We start from the raw sequence: 20601 nt of genomic DNA, 5'->3' as shown, positions 1-20601 counted from the left end.
TTCAATGTAACTTTAATTCAAAAATAAACAAACAACAAAACGAAAGTAATGCCGGCAGACCCTCGCGGACGTCTGCCGGCCACACAAACATAATAAAACATAAAATAAAGTCCAGGCCTGGTCCTCTCTCGTCCTCCACGGTAGTCGCTCCTCCTTTTATGCTCCCGGAGCTCCTCCGTGAGGGACTCAAGGCCGGTGCGCCTCCCAGGTGAAGCTCATTAACACTCGCGCCACCGGCCTCGCGCCGTTCCCTCACGGCTCTCGCCCGCCCTGGTCGCCACAATTATCTTGCCAATATTAATTATCTTGATAATTATCCTGTCAATAGAGGCCTCACTGAGCCAACAGATTTTAACAAAAATATCTTAATTAGTGTTCCGAAGATGAACGAAGCTCTTAGGGGTGTGGAATGACATGAGGGTGAGGAATTAATGACATCATTTTCATTTTTGGGTGAACTAACCCTTTAAGAAACATCAGTCAAGCAAGCAATTTTGTATCACGACACTGATGAAGAATGATTAAAATTTGTCATGTCAAAAATGAAATTAAACCACAGTGTTGGGGGTAACACATTACAAGTAACGCAAGTTACATAATCAGATTACTTTTCCCTAATAACTAGTACAGAATTACTTTTATATTTACTTTTATACCCGAGTTACTTTTTCACATTTATTGACTGACAGCTCTCCTGTCTCCATGTTGAGAGAAATCAAGGGTAAGATCTGTGTGCGCCATGAAACATGACGGTTATTCTAGACTAAATGTGAACGCATTTACTCATCTCACTTGCACAAAAACAGAATCAGTATTCCTCAAAATTAATAAAAACAAATGCAAACTCAAAATATATTTCTATTTTTTAACGTTAATTATTGCAGGTTTGCAAAATATTCTATGTATTTAATCTCTTTATTATCCAAAGTCTTTGCTGCTGACCTTGATGATCCAATTCAACAATACTAATAAGCAAAAATGACTTTAGATAAACAGTACAACTTCTGCTCAGTCAACAGTGGTGTGCTTATTTATACTTCACATTGTAGAGATTTCACTAGAGAGATTCAGATCTGCTGCTTCTTGGAGAGTTGGACAAATTCCATGTCTGTGGGCACAAAGGCACTGACCAAATACACCAGCTGTGGTGTGATACTTCCAACTACCTAAACAGCTCTTTCAAGAGCCACCCACATGATCACAGAGTATCTGTAGCATTGAAAACGTAACTAATGTTTCTTTTCAAAAAGTTATATTCTATGTACCACATTAATGTTTAAGCTAAAGCAGAAGGGAAACACCATTCTTTTTAACTAAAAAGTAGTCATAGTAGGCATCATTTGTTTGTGATTATGTATTAATAAAAAGCTTGTGGAAGAGTTTTTATCTTGGCAGCTCATTCAACCAAACTGAAGTAATGTTTCACATATACACTGACTGCAAGTGAATTATTTAATTTCATGTGTCAATTATGATAATAAATCTTTCTTGCAAACTATTGTTGTTAACATCTAAATGCTACATTTAAATAATCCCTTCAATCAATGTTCTCCAACAGAAATAAGTGGCAGATAGTAGTAGCAGTTAAACACTTACAGTCAGCCATTTCAGCACACCAACAGCATGAACCACTGCAGTGAAACAACCCTACAATTCATTACTCCTATGAAGTTTGGATTTGTGGTATGCAGTTCACACTTCTCTTGTAAGCCATGAACTTTTCCATGTAACTAAAGCTATATTCTATTTTTCTAGCTTTCATTCTCTATCACTAAGGTCACTACATTGGAAACTATTTCATGCACCTACTTGAAACACATTGCATTATAAACATTTCAGAACAGAAGGGGAGAGGAAAGCAGCAGTAATCACACTCGCTTTGCAGTGAAAAGACTTTCATGTTTTACTTATAAGTTTATGGAATGTCCACATTCAGATAGCTATTGTTTTTATAATGTAAATGCAATATTCTAAACCTATCCCAGAGACCAACAAAAAAATTGCATTATCTGCATTAGTACATACATACATATATATATATATATAAAATTTGAATAGTTTTGCAATTGAGGACATTTTAGCCCCGAAATATGAATAAGTAGTTACACACATAAATGTTTTTTGAAAGGTTTAATAGATTTTTTTATAGAAAAATAATTAAAATTCATAAATTGTGTACAACAAGCTACTGTTTAGAACAGAAAGGGAATTAAAAAAAAAAAAAAAAAAAAAAGATAAAAATGGAAGTAAAAATCAAATCAAAATTGAAAAGAAAAACATAAATGACACAGACACACAAAATCAACAGACATCTGAGAAATCCCACAATGGCGTCTAAAAACCCGAATTGATTTAGTTTTTTCTTCCAGCGTGTTCAAGGGCGAGTATGTTATTGGCCTGTTGCAGGACTTTCTTCTATATGAAGAGACTGCTTGAGTTTGCTGTTCTCCTGAAAACACAGAGACAGATTTAATAAGTAGTAATGACTTGCACATCTAGGGCCGTATTCACAAAACATCTAAAGGCTAAAAGTAGCTCCTAACTTGCCCATTATTTTTAAGAGTTTCTCCTAAATTGGCATGTCAGTCCTAATTTTAGGAGTCCTAATTTTTTGCTCTAAGAGTATTTCACAAAGTATTTTAGCACTAAAACTAGCTCTTAAGTCTGTGAAACTTTAGGAGTATTCAAGAGGACTCCTAAATCACTAAGACCAAATCACAAACAATCCTAATCCACCCAAAGACACTGTACACCATTGAGACAATAGCGACAGAGCCTTAGTTGCTGAACCTTTTCTTCATAAATGCAATACATTTTTATTTATAGATTTGAATCTATGATGAGACGCCAAAAATAAATCTTTAACAAATAAATAAATATTGTCTGATTACCTGTGGCAGGGGTTTTCATGAGTTCACACTTACACATGATATACAAATATATATTTGGTGTGTTGTGGAGATCGAGGCCCCTGAGCTTGGAATTTAGCCCAAACCCAAAGTTTTCCCCGTATCCCCAGCCGAGAGTGAGGAGCGGGGTGGCGGAGAAATCTCTCTCAAGCTGATTAGAAAGACTGTTTGAATGTGTTTTTCCCAAACTGTGTTTATAAAACATAATTTGTCACTTGAATTCTGCATTCTCTTAAGATGCAGACATCCAAGAGGCGGACAATTAACTGTATATACAAGTTTAATTAGTGACACTTTGCCTACATTTTAAAACCTTTATGGCAACAATATGGCAACATTTTTATTAAAAAAATCTTTTTGAATAGGGCAACATTTGTATTTTAAAACCTTTATTTTAATATGGAAACATGACACATCATTCTACAATATTTCTATGATTAAATCGCTGACTCCTCCCCCATCAGCCAATCACTGTGTGTTTACTCCATAGCAACGAGGTCAACCCCGCCCTTACTCTTAGCTTAAGACTTCAATCTATTCCTTAGTAAAAGTTGGTCTCAGCAGCTTTGTGAAAGGTTTTTTAAGAGAAAACTCTTAGCCAAGAACTTTTACTGCTATTTAGGAGAACTCTAAAATGTTTTGTGAATACGGCCCCAGGAGATATAGCCTATAAAAATAAATAAATAAATAAATAAATAAAAAACATGCAATTGAATTTCATCACGACAATTATATACGCGCAGGCAATATTTTTGGTGCGGCAAAAAAGCTAAATAACGACTTATATAGTAATGGCAGATTTCAAAAGACTGCTTCAGAAAGCTTCATTATGAATCTTTTGTGTCGAATCATGATTCAGATCGGGTGTCAAACCGCCAAACCGCTGAAATCAAGTGACTTTTGACTGATTCGACATGCTGATTCATAACACTCCGAAGCTTCCTGAAGCAGTATCCGGCTGTCTTAAACTGTCGGTTCATACTGACCTCCTGTAGTTTGGTCATCTCCTTTTTCAATTTGACCAGGTACTCAATCTTCTGCTTGGGGTTCTGATGGCCCAGCAGTTTCCCATTTTCCTCAGCCAGATGGTCCACCTGCTTTCTCAGAACCTCAATTTCATGAAAGACACCACAATTAAGAAAATTACATTTACAGACATTTCAATTAACTAAAAGTCCCCGTGAACCGGAAGTTGCAAACTACTTTTCTCCAGTGTTGTGACGTATTTCCAAGTGAAAGGGAATATTGAATAGAGGGCAGAGTTTTACTTTAGCGCCCCTCCTCTCCATATCTCGCTCATAACAGACACACGGTTGGAGGGGAGTGGTTTAAGCATTTTCAACCCAAGCCGTCGATCTGACGTCATCAGAGAAGGAACGCCATTCCAGACCGGAAGTAACTTTTCAGATTTTGATTAAAGATTACCACGACAAATTTTTTTTCTGTGTATAAACTTGCACAGATTAATTATTTATGTAAAGACTAGTAATATGCACTAACAAAGTAAATAGCATCAATTTTGATTTCATGCTGACTTTAAAGGCACTGTTCCCCAAAAAGAAAAATTGTCATCATTTGTTAATCCTCTTGTTCCAAATCCATATGACACTTTTTCCTTTTTTGTTCCATGGAAGAAAGAATTTTACTTAGTATGGAAAATTGTGGCCAGAACACTATGAAACTGCAGGGTTAAGAAGCTTTGCCTCAGCTTTAATGATCATCAAATGTCAATGTTTGATATCAATAATATGTGATAACCAAAGAACAACACATTTTGGTCTACAAATTATATTTTAGAGCTACAGATGTACAGATGATTTTTGATCTCTTCACAAAACTATTGTCTAAAAGAGTTTTATAACATCTTAAAAATAGTTTGTCTGACTCTCAACATATTGGTATATTATATCTCTAAGTCTTTTAGTGGTCTACAGAAGACAGTCAGTCATACGGTTCTGGAACCACGTGGGCTGAGTAAAAAATGACGACGGAATAACTCAAATAATATGAGAATTTTTAGTAGTAAAGTCCAACCAATCCAATCGATCCCCTTCCCAATCATCAGGGTTCAACATTAATGATTTCTGACCAGGCCAGTGGTTCACATTTCTACTTGCCATGACCCACCACAAAAAATAAATAATTCAATAAAATACAATACAAAGTTAAATGGGTCAGAAACAAGGAATACAATAACTAATAACTAAGGTTGTGAAGACAAGAAAATAGCAGTCACTTTTCTTGATATAAATTTCGATACCACAGTAAAAACTACTAGCCTAACACACTGAGAGGCGGCTTTGTGCGCATGCTTTGGGTGTGTGCTTGAATGGTTTAAAATGGCTTTAAAAGATCATGCTGCAACTCATTATTTTCTGACCTGCTGCAGTTTTTCCTGTTGATGCTCTTTCTGCCGCAGCTCCCGCAGCTCCAGGCAACGATTCCTAAGTTCAGTGGTCAGTTCCTGCACACACGTCTGAGACTGGGCAAGAGTAACTTCCTTGTGCTGGAGTCTATAACACAAACAGGGGGTTGGGTTGTTGGGTTGTTAGGAGTTTCATGGCAATCAATTCAGACATTTGATGTTACAGTGCATCCGGAAAGTATTCACAGCGCTTCACTTTTTCCACATTTTGTTATGTTACTGCCTTATTCCAAATTGGATTAAATTCATAATTTTCCTCAAAATTCTACAAACAATACCCCATAATGACAACATATCTTTGCAAATTTATTAAAAATAATAATAATAATAAAATAATAAAAAAAAAAAAAAATTATATATATATATATGCACATAAGTATTCACAGCCTTTGCCATGATGCTCAAAATCGAGCTCAGGTACATCCTGTTTCCACTGATCATCCTTGAGATCACCTGTGGTAAATTCAGTTGATTGGACATGATTTGGAAAAGTACACACCTGTCTATATATAAAGGTCCCAACAGTTTCAGAGCACAAACCAAGCCATGAAAAAATTGTCTATAGACCTCCGAGACAGGATTGCATTGAGGGACAGATCTGGGGAAGGGTACAGAAAAATTTCTGCAGCATTGAATGTCTCACAGTGAAGGAGCAGAGTGGCCTTGAAACCACCACGACTTTTCCTAGAGCGGGCCGCCTGGCCAAACTGAGCGATCGGGGGAGAAGGGCCTTTGTCAAAGTGACCATCAGGTTCTTGGTCACCTCCCTGACTGAGCTCCAGCGTTTCTCTGTTGAGAGAGGAGAACCTTCCAGAAGAACAACCATCTCTGCAGCACTCCACCAATCAGGCCTGTATGGTAGAGTGGGCAGACGGAAGCCACTCCTCAGTAAAAGGCACATGACAGCCCGCCTGGAGGACTCTCAGACCATGAGAAACAAAATTCTCTGATGAAACAAAAGTTCAACTCTTTGGCCTGAATAGCAAGCATCTTGTCTGGAGGAAACCAGGCACCACTCATCACCTGGCCAATACCATCCCTACAGTGAAGCATGGTGGTGGCAACATCATGCAGTGGGAATGTTTTTCAGCGGACTAGTCAGCATCGAGGGAAAGATGAATGCAGGAATGTACAGAGACATCCTTGATGAAAACCTGCTCCAGAGTGCTCTGGACTGGATCCGAGAGATTTAGTAAATTACAGGCCAATCTCGAATCTACCTTTTCTGTCAAAGATACTAGAAAAGGCAGTTTCAACACAACTGTGCTCCTTTTTAGAAAGAAATGGAATCTGTGAGGATTTCCAGTCAGGATTTAGACCATACCATAGTACTGAGACTGCTCTCGTTAGAGTTACAAACGATCTACTCTTATCATCCGATCGTGGCTGTATTTCTCTATTAGTGTTATTAGATCTCAGTGCTGCTTTTGACACTATCGATCACAACATTCTTCTAAAAAGACTTAAACTATATTGGCATTAGTGGAATTGCTTTGGCATGGTTCAAATCTTACTTATCTGACCGTTATCAGTCTGTAGTAGTTAATGAAGAGATGTCATATCGATCACAGGTTCAATATGGAGTACCACAAGGCTCAGTACTAGGACCGTTGCTTTTCACTCTGTACATGCTGCCCTTAGGAGAGATAATTAGGAAGCATGGTGTTAGTTTTCACTGCTACGCTGACGATACTCAGCTCTATATTTCCTCGCGCCCTGACGAAACCTACAAATTCACAAAACTAACAGAATGCATAGCTGACATTAAAAACTGGATGACAAGAAATTTCTTATTATTAAATTCAGAAAAAACTGATATCCTAATCTTTGGACCAAAAACTTCCTCACGAAAAAACCTTGAATACTCTCTAACACTTGACGGGTGCTCCATTAAACCTTCGTCCTCAGTTAGGAACCTGGGTGTGCTCTTTGATACCAATCTTTCATTTGAAAGCCATGTTTCCAGTATCTGTAAAAGCGCCTTCTTCCATCTAAAAAACATATCTAAATTACGACATATGCTCTCAATGACAAATGCGGAACAGTTGGTTCATGTATTCATGACCTCAAGACTAGATTACTGTAACGCTCTACTGGGTGGTTGTTCTGCTCGGCTTTTAAAGAGACTACAGATGGTCCAAAATGCGGCAGCTAGAGTTCTTACTAGAACAAGAAAGTATGACCATATTAGCCCAGTTCTGTCAACATTACATTGGCTCCCCATTAAACATTATAGATTTTAAAATCTTGCTACTTACTTATAAAGCTCTAAATGGTTTAGCTCCCCAGTACCTAAGTGAGCTCTTAATGCATTATAGTCCTTCACGTTTATTGCGATCTCAGAATTCAGGCCAGTTGATAATACCCAGAATATCAAAATCAACTGAAGGCGGCAGATCCTTTTCCTATTTAGCACCTAAACTCTGGAACAATCTTCCTAGCATTGTTCGGGAAGCAGACACACTCTGTCAGTTTAAATCTAGACTAAAAACACATCTCTTTGCTCTTGCATACACATAACACATTATCAATACATTAACATTTTTCAAATCCGTTAAAGGATTGTTACGCTGCAATAATTAGGTCGGCCGGAACCGAGAACATTTCCTATAACACTAGATATACCTGTACATCAGAATAAGAATGGCATCTACGCTAATATCTGTCTCTCTGCTTATCCTGAGGTTTGCCGGGTGCTGGATCCAGGCCGTATCCAGATCAGATGGAGAACCTGTGTCTGGACCTGACTACAATGTAGCCCAGGAGACAATGGGCCTACAGATCCAGTTCTGGCTGCATCTATAATTCAGATTTTTAATCCCCGTATCCGCTTACATATATTTATATATAATCTATTTGTAATCTCTATAATAAAAATGTATAATTCAGATTTTGATCTCCATATCCATTTATATATATATATATATATATATTATATATATATATATATATATATTATTATATATATATATATATATATATATATTATTATATATATATATATATATTATTATATATATATATATATATATATATATATATTATATATATATATATATATATTATTATATATATATATATATATATTATATATATATATATATTATTATATATATATATATATATATTATATATATATATATATTATTATATATATATATATATATATATATATATATATATTATTATATATATATATATTTTAATTATATATAATATATATAAATAAATAATCTTCCAAGGGGTTTTTTCCCTCCTAGGACTTTTTTCCCCAGTGTTAGCATGCTGGGTTTTTCTCCTAGGGTTTTTTTTCCACCCCTGGGAGTCAGCCAACATTGGCTTAATGTAGCACCATCTTGTATATGTAACATTACCATGCTTGCTTGTACAGCTTATTTTTAACCACTTTTTTTTTTTCTTCTGTGCTTCTAATATGTAAAGCTGCTTTGAAACAATTACCAATTGTAAAAAGCGCTATATAAATAAATTTGACTTCACTTGGACTGGGGCGAAGGTTCATCTTACAACAGGACAACGACCCTAAGCACACAGCCAAAATAACAATAGAGTGGCTATGGGACAACTCTGTGAATGTCCTTGAGTGGCCCACCCAGAGCCCAGACTTGAACCTGATCTTTGGAGATATTGGAAAATGGCTGTGCACAGACGTTCCCCATCCAACCTGATGGAACTTGAGAGGTCCTGCAAAGAAGAATGGGAGAAACTGCCCAAAAATAGGTGTGCCAAGCTAGTAGCATCATACTCAAAAAGACTTGAGGCTGTACAGTAATTGGTGCCAAAAGTGCTTCAACAAAGTATTGAGCAAAGGCTGTGAATACTTACGTACATGTGATTTTTTTCATTTTTAATAAATTTGCAAAATTTCAAACAAAGTTTTTTTGAGTTGTCATTATGGGGTACCGTTTGTAGAATTTTTAGGAAAATAGTGAATTTAATCCATTTTGGAATAAGGCTTTAACATAACAAAAATGTGGAAAAAGTAAAGCGCTGTGAATACTTTCCGGATACATTGTAGGGAATAACAATGTTTTTATTGCTTTTGGACAATGACAATAGAAGTTGGAGAAGCTTTGCTTTAACAGGACATCAACTGAAAGAGATGTGCCACTTCAAACACTTCCAGTGCAAACAAGTGTAAATCTGGGATAAGGACTAGTCAAAGCAAGGGCTGTTCACTTCGCCTCACACACACGCGACAGTTCTGGCATTGCTTGCCTGCTCTTTAACATATAAATACATATACCAAACAAAGTTACACTGCTCAATTTAAATAGCCCATAGTACAATGTGTGTAGTTCAGAGTGAGCCCCGCACCACTGTGGTGTTATGCAAAGCACATTTCTGCAAATGTGAAGGATGATGCTTTACGTCGATTTTGAAACACGAGTGAAGCACAAAGCCTATTTTACACAATAAATAATAGTTTAGCATCCAAATACATCACAAATGAAAACCTTTGGATTTGTGATGAATGAGAGGTAGGCTACATTTGTTTTTGCTTGACGTTTAAATAGCAATTTATATTTTTCATTCTCAGTAGAAAAGGAGTATTAGGGTGTCTTGTGCTGCTAGTTTCCTGAAAAAATTGGCTTTAATTAGGGATGCTCAAAATTAACTGGTTAACCATTAACCGCTAATAAGAATGAACCAATTAATACCATTAGTTAAATCATTTAAAAATGTAATTAATTTTTCAATATATTTTAAAAAATTTGCGGCACGGTTAAAATATGCTATACATATAAAAAAAATTTTGAGAGAGAGAGAAAATTTGAAATAATGTAAAATACCAGTAAATAAAGCAAAATGTTTACAAACATTATTAACACTATAAACATAGCTCAAACCTATTTTAGATTCCCTCACTCCACAACAAATCCTTGTCAGCTACTGGTCAAACACAAAAAAAAAAAAAAAAAAAAAAAATCATTTAGCAAAAAAAAAAAAAAAAAAAAAAAAAAAAGCTCACTTACGCTGTCTGAGCATCAGTCAACTGCATCATCAGGGAGCTCTGAGGAAAAAAATATTCAACTTAACAGAAACATTTAATTCAGTGCCTCATGTATAAATGGTGTGTTCAATAGGTCATATAACATTTCTCATTTACCTTTTTACCAAGTTAGTCAGGAATAAATAATTTGTTTACACAAACATTGAACAGACAAAAAATAAAATCAAAAGTAATACAGGTATCAGTGTTTGGTTATTGGCAAGTACTAAAAATTTAGATATCAGTATCAGACTTGTTCTGGCAAAAGTGGTATCGGTGCATCTCTATTAAATGTTATAATACTGTATTACTATTCTTATTATATTATTTCATCATTTTATCCTCATTTACAAGTAAAAATGTCACAATTACAATCTTACTGAGCAATTATACAACCATCCCTTTGTGCCACCTGGTGGTTATTTCACGAATGAGTGTCACATGTGACTGGGTTGTATTAATACTCTCGCAGTATAACAGGCATTTTAGTTGACTACCTACTGTAACAGTGATAAGCATGATATGAGGAAAACTGACACTGAACCGTTGAATTATTCAAAAAGAATGTACATATCAGTATATCATCAGTTATTCCTTACTTTTTTTCTTCAATATTAAATAAAATTATAGCATCACATAATTGACCCAGATTACTGGTAACAGTAGACTCCAGAGGGCTGATATAATCCAATTCATATAAAGATGTTTTAGATCTTGCCTTGACATACTTTTACTTTCCTCTCATCTTGTAGTTCTCTCAGCACAGAAATGTGTGTGGCCTCCATCACATCTCTATAAAGCCAAAGAAAAGGAATTATTTCAGACAGAACACACATGTATGAATGAGTGTAGGAGTGAATCTTTCTTACTCATGCGCACAGCTGCTCTGCTGCTGTCGATTCTGGGTGGTGTAAAACTTATCCAACAGCGTTTGAATCTCCATCCGCACAATCTCTTTTTCATTCAGCTGGGCCTACAGATGCACAGCCAAACATTTGTATGTAGAATGAAAACTTTTATTGGAAAAGTGTACACTGCTGTGAAAATTAATTAGGAAAAATACAGCATGAATTCAAAGATGGACATTTTTGTGGCAGTGAGACTATCTGAAAGTGAACAATAAACAGTATGCTAAAAGAGACCTCCTCCCTCTAAATTAGACTATCAGTTTCTTGAATATAATAAGTAGATAACTACAAATTAATTTGTTTATTATACAATAATCTGTGAATTTCACCCTGTAACTGAAGTGAGAATTGCTTGTGTTTGTGTGCATGAGCATCACCTTCAATCTGTCAATCTCTTGGTTCTTGGCTGTGCGCTCTGCGTTGAGTTCCTGCAGCAGAACTTCCATGGTGATCATGGAAGAGCGTCGACTCTCCAGCTCTCTCTCTTGACACTCCAGCACCTGAGACAGACTTGAGCCAAAGCCACAGGGGGTTTGGGGTGTCTGAAAAAAAAAGAAAAAGAAAACAAAAAAAAAAAACACATTGTTATAAGACAGTTTATTTAAAGATGAAACCTGTGTCACACAATCAAGTGCAAGCTCTCTCTCTCACACACACACACCTGTATTTTTCCTTTGGGTGTGGCAGCATCTGGAGGTTGATTGACAGATTCTCTCACTCTCAGAAGGTTAATCTGATCATTCAGCTGTTTCACCTGTGAACATGTTTGCACCAAAAATCATACTGTTGACATTTGTCTGACTTAACTAGCTAGTACTAAGGATGTTTTCATACTGGAAGTTTAGTTTGAATTGGTGCACGGTTCAAAATAACATTAAACGCGTTTATCGCTTAAATGCGATTCTTAGAGCAATTATGAAATTGCAAAGGCTACGATTTTTTTTTTTATGCGCAGCTTGTCAATGAAGTATGGCTCCAAATGCTAATCCATCTGAAAGCACTGCGAGTTTGAGTCGCTTATAATGTACATTTGAAAAAGCAACACGCGTCAAACATCTTTCCAGACATGAGAAGCATTTATTAACATCTTGTCCAACAAAAGACAACATTCAATAAGATGTTTTTACTCCAAACTCACTTCATAACTACAGTTGAGCTTTACTTTATTAACCCCCTGGAGCTGTATGGATTACTTTTATGATGAAAGGATGCACTTTTATGGGCTTCAAAATAGGGGTGTCACGAGATCTCGCGAGACTAAAATGTGACGAGATTTCTCGTTGAGGCGAAAAGTAGTCTTGTGATGTTGCCATGACAGAGTGTTAGGATGATTAGGAAAGAATATGCCACCGCTACGTTTACATTACACCTCCACTGTCGTTTTGCTTTGTATTTAAATAAAAAACATTTAATTCAGTTGGATAACGGATGCCGCTGCTCCATATTTACAGAGTTACGCGCGATCGCTGAAAGTGAAAGCAAACGTGAGCGCGCATTCAAACGCGATCTCAATACCCCGCATTTTGAAAGCGGCTCCCTGATGAATACAGATATCTCTCAATATGAAAGCTATTTTAGGCTGGGCAGCGTAGTTGTAACCATCTCTTAGCTCTGTATCAAAGAAAAATGTGGTCTTATTTGCACTTTGAATATTGAGAGAGTGTGATTATGGTTGCACTTATTGTAAAGTGTTACCATAGAAATGAATAACAATTTTCTCTTAATCTTATTAAGTACAAACAATAAGGTTTCATTTGTTAACATTAGTTTATGCACTGTGAACTATCATGAACTAACAATGAATGACTTTTTATTAACTAACAAACAAAGATTAATAAATACTGTAGCAAATATATTGCTCATTGTTAGTTGATGTTGGTTAATTAATGTTAATAAATTAGCCCTTATTGTAAAGTGTTACCATTTTTATTTATACTGTTTTTATGATCAGTTTGTGGAAAGGAGTTCAGTTAGTCAAAAGTTGTAGAAGTTCATAAATCATCACAGTAAGGTCTGAAGAGACTGAAATCATACAGAAGAGAAGTCAGTCTGTTGAGTTTGTGTCAAAACCTTTTACAGTACTTGAGTATTGTTGTCTTTTACTACATATGATAATTCATACTCAGAAAGTAGAACTGAAATGACATTCATTACAAGATGATTAGTTAAAACATTTCAAATACACCTGAAGAATATTTTTTCTAGTCATGTATTTCGCCATTGAGGATTTCTTAAAAATAGTGTGTAAAAATCTTGTCTCGTCTCATCTCGTGAACTCAATCTCGAGTCTCGTCTCATGAGATACCCGTCTTGTCACACCCCTACTTCAAAATAATGGTACCATTCACTTGCATTATAAAGCTGGGAAGAGCCAGGATATTTTTAATATAACGTTGATTGTGTTTGGCTGAAAGAATAAAGTCATATACACCTATCCCTTTAAGTATCCGAATCCAGAATTGGAATAGATTTTCAATTCCCAGCCCTATCTCACACCCATTTTTGGTTTGCAACAGCAGATGAGAACCACTGGTTTAGAGATCATTATTCAAAAATATTTGACTGCAGAATACCACAATTGATCAATCAGAATCAAGTATTTGCAGAGATCCATTGATAATGACTGACAGACAAGACTCTATAATAACTCTTACATATTTGATTTAAAAACTGCAGCATGAATTGAGGAGAAGGGGAAGTACCTGTTCCTCTAGGGTGTTTATTTTGTTCTCTTTCTCTGTGTTCAGGGTCCTAGAACTCTCCAGTAAAGCTGCCTGTTCCTCCACCACCTTACTGAGTCTCTCCACCTCATCTGTAGCATAGGACAGGTCTTCCTGCAGCAGCTCCAGCTGTGACACACACTTCAGTTTAGGCTTTTGACAAAAGCTCAAACCATAAAACCAGTAACACACATACCTCTACACGATCAGAAGCAAGACGCCTCTCCGAAGCTTCTCGCAGCTCCTGTAGTTCATTCTGCATTTGTGTGATGTTCTCTTTCATCTGCTCTTTCTCAGTACAAACCGTGCTGTACTTGCCCTGCAGGTACAACACTCAGGATATCAATATAACCTACCTAAAGCATTGAGCATGTAGTGTATGGATAGGGCAACTCACAGTGATGTCAGAGATCTCTCCTCGCAGCAAACACACAGTCTGAGCTCTCTCAGCCACCTCACTCCGAAGATCTCTAGTCTCCTGCATAAACTCCAGTACCACATCCTACACACAAACACACAGTGAAACCCCGGCCATGACATAGCACTAAGGAAAAACTAAATCCTGTTCTAATTAAGTTAATCTTAGTCTTGTTTTCCATTAAAACATAAGTTAAAAAGGAATTATAGATAAATTGTTTACTTGACTTGTTTTGGCTGATTTTAAGATCCAGCTGATTTCAGTGTAAATATGAATATTTTACTAAAAATTAAGTGTGTTTTGTCTTGTTCCATTAATGTAAATTTCTACATTATTTCTGACATTAAACATGTTGTATGTTAACATGAATATTAATTTATAACCATTTACCATATTGTAATAGCATTACATACATATTATAACATTTATTAGTTCTTGACACCCAAAGCATAAACTATGCATTTGTAGTTATTGTGTTTCTCTTCAGTGATTCTGCTTGTTAACAGCAGGTGTTCATCACTAATGCTCAATCATAACTTAATCACTTGATTATCTCAACTTTAACTCTGCTTCAGTGTTACTTTAACACTATATAGAAGGATGATATGTAATCTGAGCAGAGTTGGTTTAACTCTGGGGATTTTGTTCGTGTAATCCTATGTAAACCTGTAATCCTAGCTATACTATACTATACTATGTAAACCTGTAATCCTAGCTATACTATACTATACTATACTATACTATACTATATTTTTACTTATTTTTAACAGATATTTATACAGTGGGTGAAAGATTCCTGCTTTTTGATCAGTGTATTGCATTCTCACTTTGTCCTGTTCAATCTTCTGCTTGAGGCTGTTGATAGTCGTGTTGGCTGAACACACACTCTGCTGTAGAGCACTGATCTCATCACACTGCACAGACACATCACAACCAAACAGACATGTAGAGGGTCATGCCATACAGCATCAGATCATCATGCAAAATACAATCCACAAAAGACTAAAATTGTTAACAGACACACATACCTGCTGTTGATTTTTGTTTGTCAGGTCAGTGATGCGTTTTTTCAGTGAGGAATTCTCTTCTACAGACTGCACAAGCTCTCTGGAATAAACATTCGACATTTGGATATGATCCACTGACATTTGAGTGCCAAGTTGGTAAAAGCATATTTCCCATAAGCACATTGAAACATCTTTGGAAAGCTGCTTTGAAATTACAAAAGATATAGATATAAAGAAAAAAGAAAACGATCTATAAAGTAAAAATGACATAATACTTTTAATTCATAGTATATCTACCTATTGTATAACCATTTAACCCTCAGGTGCTACTCAAGTAGCAGCATGATTTTTGACTGATGTTTTTATTGCAATGAAAACTATTTTATTTCAATGTAATATACTTTAATTCAATAATGTTTTTTAATTTAATATACACATTTTTTAGGGGGATTTTGTATACTAAATTATATTTATGGAATAGTTATTTTCCATTTATTACCTGTTAATCACTTTTTGAGCATAGAAAAATGCTCAAGATAAACTGTCGTAAATCTTGAATGCTTTGGAGCACAGACTTAAGTTCAGTCTTTTTAAAAGAAGACATTTGACAGATTTTTGCTGAAGTGAAAAGGATTAAAAAAGAGAAACTAAAGAAAAAAAAATACAAAAGTTTGAAATGTATTATTATAAACAATGCATAAAAATACTATTTCTTAATTATATATGAAATATATTTTTTTCCAAAACACATTTTACTCTAAAACTGTGTAAATTTAGGGTCGCTGCACCAAATGATTCAACTAGAACATTTGGACAGAAATTTGCTTCATTTTTTTTCCAGTGCACTCATTTTTAAAGAGTACAAGTGTGCCTATTTTTTTTAGGACCATTTAACCTTTTCGAATCATGTCCATGATTTTTTGACAAGTTTTGTTCCAAAAAATTCTACAAAACCAAAAGATTAAAATTTTTGGGTCAAAAATGACCGAACAGCACCAGAGGGTTAAAAAAGAAAAATGTTTGTGCGAAATGATTTACTTAAGTAACTCTTTAAGATTAACCCAGCTCGCTTTGATATTTGGTTTTGATACAAAATACATTAAATAACATTCCACTTAATATGTGTGACTTAAGTGTTTAAATACATTTGGGGTCACTGTATGCATTCAAAACAAGATGGAGGAAAACAACAAAACTATTTAGAGGTTACATCAACAAGTGCCTTATCTATGCTTTAGGCCTTTGCACACTGAGTCCGAAATTTTCGCATGCGTTTTTTCGTATTCGCAATCCTAAAAATTCGTCACGCACAGAGACCTTGCACACTGAGTCCGATGCTTATTTCAAAAAAAATAAATTAATTAAAAAAAAAAAATTTGCAAAACAATGCAAAAATGAAGTCTTCAAGCAGCAGTGAGCACGATTAGTTGTCTCCTCTCTTCTTAAAAAGAAAAAAAAGAAAGGAAATATTGGGTCCATTCAATCCCAAGATTGCATAGAGAGAAAGGAGAATGAATTCACCTCAAGGAGCTGCGGGATTATCCAAGCGTTTCAAAGATTAGTTACTTCAGGATGTCAGTGGCTCTGTTTGATGCTTTACTACTGGCACAATATGTCTTTATATTCGGTCTCTTTGTATTCCTCACGTCGTTTGTCATTCAGTGCTACTGATTAGTTCTGTAGACGACGTGGATCAACTTGTCAGATGGCATTCTGGATTTTTGCGTTCGCGTACGGTGTCTCTGAATTGTCAAATGTCTCTCAAAATGCGTGCCATGGATGTGAAAAACGCAGAAAATCGAACCTGATCCGAATATTTTTTTGATGGACGAAAGTTTCGGAGGCAGTGTGCAAACGCGACTGACATAACGTGAGGTCGAATTTATTTTTTAACCTTCTCTATAATATCTAATACCAATATCAAATACATCAAGTATTAAGGGGTTTTGACAGACGTTTGCATGTGTCTCTCACTCACTTGGAAACACTCTCTTGGTGTGCGGTCAGCTGGGATCTCACAGTTTTGTTCTCCTCTTTCTCCTCCTGAAGAGTATGCAGCAACTCCTACAAATAAAACCATACTATACGATGAATGCTTTGATAACAGCTACACAATAAAAATCAAACAATCAGACTTTTGACTAAAAATCTTTCAACCAAGCATGTTTGAACCACTAATTAACCTGCATAATAAACAGGAACAGTTTAGGGATTTTCACACTTAAAATAGTTAACGCTGATTAATCCTGGATTAGATTGCTTCACGTTTCACACTGCTCACAATTTACTCTGGGTTAAATCCTGGGAATTCATAAGACATTTTACACTGTACATAAAGGCTCTAGCACTGCGCATCTTCATAGTACATTCAGCAATATATAATATCAAGTTTTTTCATGAATAGACTTTTCATAGTAAAAAGGTAAGAATAAAACTCCAGTTGACAATTTCTGTTACCATTTGACATTTTTCCCCTCAAACACCGAAACTATTGAAACGAAAACTGTGTGAGTGTGTGAATTAATACTGACATTAATCTTGGTTTGCATTTCTGAACACTCTCGGCTCTTGAGCTCCATCTGCTGTGTGTGCTGATCCAACTCAAACTGAAACTCAGCCTGTAATGTGTCATATGTGTCCTGAAGAACACGCTGTTTTTCCAAAATCTGCTCCCACTCCAACCTGAAACAGACAGAAAGATTAGGATGATGCTCAGTATAACCAGACAGACACGATTCCCCTCACACAGAATACATGAGCATTTTAATACATGAGAATGTATAGCTGCTTTTGTTTTACAGTCTGTGATCTAATTTAAGAGAGACGGGTTACACCGAGTATCAATCAAAACCTTGGTCCCGATATACTTCAAATGAAATCGAAGAACTAACGGATGTGATGTCATTTAGAACAAAATCAGGCCAAAACAGTTATTTTGTGTTCGTTTTTGGGGCTTCCAAACAGCTTGCCAAAGCGAACTTTCAGGAAAAGTTCACTCCAGCTGCAAAACACCTTTGTACTACCATAGGTCCGTGATGATAACGTAATAGGAGGTGTGCGCTGAGGCTCTGCCTTCTTTCACGTAGAACCTTTCTCTCCGACTCATTTCATTACTCGAGTTCAGTGAGGTAAGATCTCTGAGGGTGAAAACGTACATGCTGGATAGCCGCTTTATAGTACAAAATTAAGTTGTGCTTCTGATGAAATGAGGCACTGACAATGTTTTTCATGTTTGATACTGTAAAGCTGCTTGATTTTAATCAATCTAGTGAATAAAGTGCTATAAAATAAACATGACGTGATTGGAGTGCTAATTTGCAGAGCTCGTGCTAACATACCAATGTTGTTATGATCAGACGCTTTGTGCTTTCTATAAATGCTCTATAAAAATGCTTGCCGTTTTTTCATTTTTGTTGTTTATTTTGTTACTGAGATGAAAGCGCACAGCAAACATTCACACATTCATTTAAACAGCAGTTTGAGTGGCGTCAGATGTTCGATAACAGTATATTGCTGCTCACGTATTTCGAACTTCGATTTACCCCTAAACAAGGGCTCGGCAACCCAAAATGTTCAAAGAGCCATATTCGACCAAAAAAACAAAACAAATCTGTCTGGAGCCGCAAAAAATTAAAAGCCTTATATGAAGGCAACACACAGGCTGTAAGTGTATATTAGCTATATTAGCCTACTATCAAAATGACTAAGTAGGCTACAAATACATAATGATGTATTCCCGAGGTATATATTTAAAAACTGCTGAAAGCTACAGAAAAAAGAAGAAAATGGATCGGTGCAATTCACAGAAACAGCTGGACTCCAGAAGAGAAACATGGATTTGCAGTTATCATTTTGTGTCAAATTGTTGGATTTTGAGGTAAAATCATACCGCATATATTGTATTGTTATATATTATGTTAAATATTTTCTATTTACATCTATTAAATATTTTCCATCTTATATTCTGCATAATTGTGTTTTTTAAAATAAACACTGACAAAAACTATACTATAAAACTATATGTTTTAAGGGATGGACAATATGACGATATATATAACATTGATATAAGTGATTACGCGGATTTAAACCTTACCTTGTAGTTCTATAAAATATTCACAGGCAGATTTGCTTTATGTATTTCCCCGGCATCAAATCAGGCACATATAAATATCAGGAAACACGACTCCTGGCTACATGTCAATATCCATGGATTAGGTTTATTTGACAAGTTGTAAGAAACACTTTCGAGTCCAACCTTTAGTGTAATTCGTTTGTTTTTACTCGCATTTTCGCAGTTTCCTCTATTAAATCCAGTCATGCAGCAGATTTTTTTGCCAATCAGTCCAGCTGAGGGAGGGCGCATTCGGAGGGAAAGTGACGTTGATGGCTAAGACGCAAATCTTCGTTGACAGAAATGTTGAAATTTAATATTTATTATACACATTTTTACAGCATTGGAAAATGTTAAGAATGTTTGTGTCATGTTTGTCCTCCTACAGAAGCCATATGAAAACAAAAAAAAAATATTTTTTCCATTTTCATACATTTTTGAAAAAACTCAAGGGAGCCACTAGGGGGGGCCCTATGCGAAGAATGAAAAATAACTTCGCTTGAAGTATATCGGGGCCTTTATATGTTCAAACCAGAGTCATTGAAAAAAATCTTGTTTGAGCAGTAGTCCGGTGCAAAATGATTGGCGCAAACGTTTAAGAATATACCAGTTTTCTACGGGACATTTCCTTTGAAAATGAAATTTAACCCCGATGTCCTCAGTGACATTGGTACATTCCATAACACAACACTTGTAATGCCGCTTTGGGACAGACATTATACAACTCCAGCTGCTACAGCGAGGATACAGAAATGGCGAACTCTGTGCTTCTCACTCAGGGCTGTGTCTCTGCTAATGGGGCAGATCGTCAATGGCTGTGGGCGGGGCTTCTCCCTACAATGATGTCATCATTATGGGAGAATCTGAAAAAGCTTGTTTGAAGAGACTGCTTTTGATTTATGGAATTTATTTTAAAAAATGAGAGTAGGATTTTTACCATTATAGGCTGGTTGTTCTCATACACTGTGGACACACAACGGTGTTCAAACACCTTATAAAAGTGAATTTTACATAAAAGGTCCCCTTTAAAATAAAATTAAACCAACACAGGCTGTTTTGAAGAAACTTTTGGATAGTTTTGATTTGGTTAAT

The 20601-nt window shown here is 35.8% G+C and overlaps 1 protein-coding gene across 2 annotated transcripts in view; it reads right to left on the bottom strand.

Annotated features, from left to right (window-relative positions):
• Nucleotides 1-2184: 2184 nt before the first annotated feature.
• The window catches only part of kif15 (kinesin family member 15), a 35555-nt gene continuing 17138 nt past the window's right edge, over nucleotides 2185-20601 (bottom strand). For both annotated transcript variants that reach the window (XM_067379236.1, XM_067379237.1), the window contains exons 21-35: nucleotides 17930-18080; nucleotides 17377-17462; nucleotides 15420-15498; nucleotides 15219-15305; nucleotides 14371-14475; nucleotides 14170-14292; nucleotides 13956-14102; nucleotides 11915-12007; nucleotides 11631-11795; nucleotides 11215-11318; nucleotides 11074-11137; nucleotides 10329-10366; nucleotides 5290-5422; nucleotides 3896-4018; nucleotides 2185-2449 (exon numbers count right to left, since the gene is read on the bottom strand). In XM_067379236.1, the coding sequence (XP_067235337.1) occupies nucleotides 2390-2449; nucleotides 3896-4018; nucleotides 5290-5422; nucleotides 10329-10366; nucleotides 11074-11137; nucleotides 11215-11318; nucleotides 11631-11795; nucleotides 11915-12007; nucleotides 13956-14102; nucleotides 14170-14292; nucleotides 14371-14475; nucleotides 15219-15305; nucleotides 15420-15498; nucleotides 17377-17462; nucleotides 17930-18080 (1558 nt within the window). In that variant the 3' untranslated portion in view covers nucleotides 2185-2389. The remainder of the gene's footprint in view (nucleotides 2450-3895; nucleotides 4019-5289; nucleotides 5423-10328; nucleotides 10367-11073; nucleotides 11138-11214; nucleotides 11319-11630; nucleotides 11796-11914; nucleotides 12008-13955; nucleotides 14103-14169; nucleotides 14293-14370; nucleotides 14476-15218; nucleotides 15306-15419; nucleotides 15499-17376; nucleotides 17463-17929; nucleotides 18081-20601) is intronic.

This window comes from Chanodichthys erythropterus, chromosome 24 (genome assembly GCF_024489055.1).
Source record: "Chanodichthys erythropterus isolate Z2021 chromosome 24, ASM2448905v1, whole genome shotgun sequence".
In the NCBI taxonomy this organism is placed as follows: domain Eukaryota; kingdom Metazoa; phylum Chordata; class Actinopteri; order Cypriniformes; family Xenocyprididae; genus Chanodichthys; species Chanodichthys erythropterus.
Note: the sequence above shows the minus strand (reverse complement) of the source record. Positions and strands in the feature narration are given on the sequence as shown.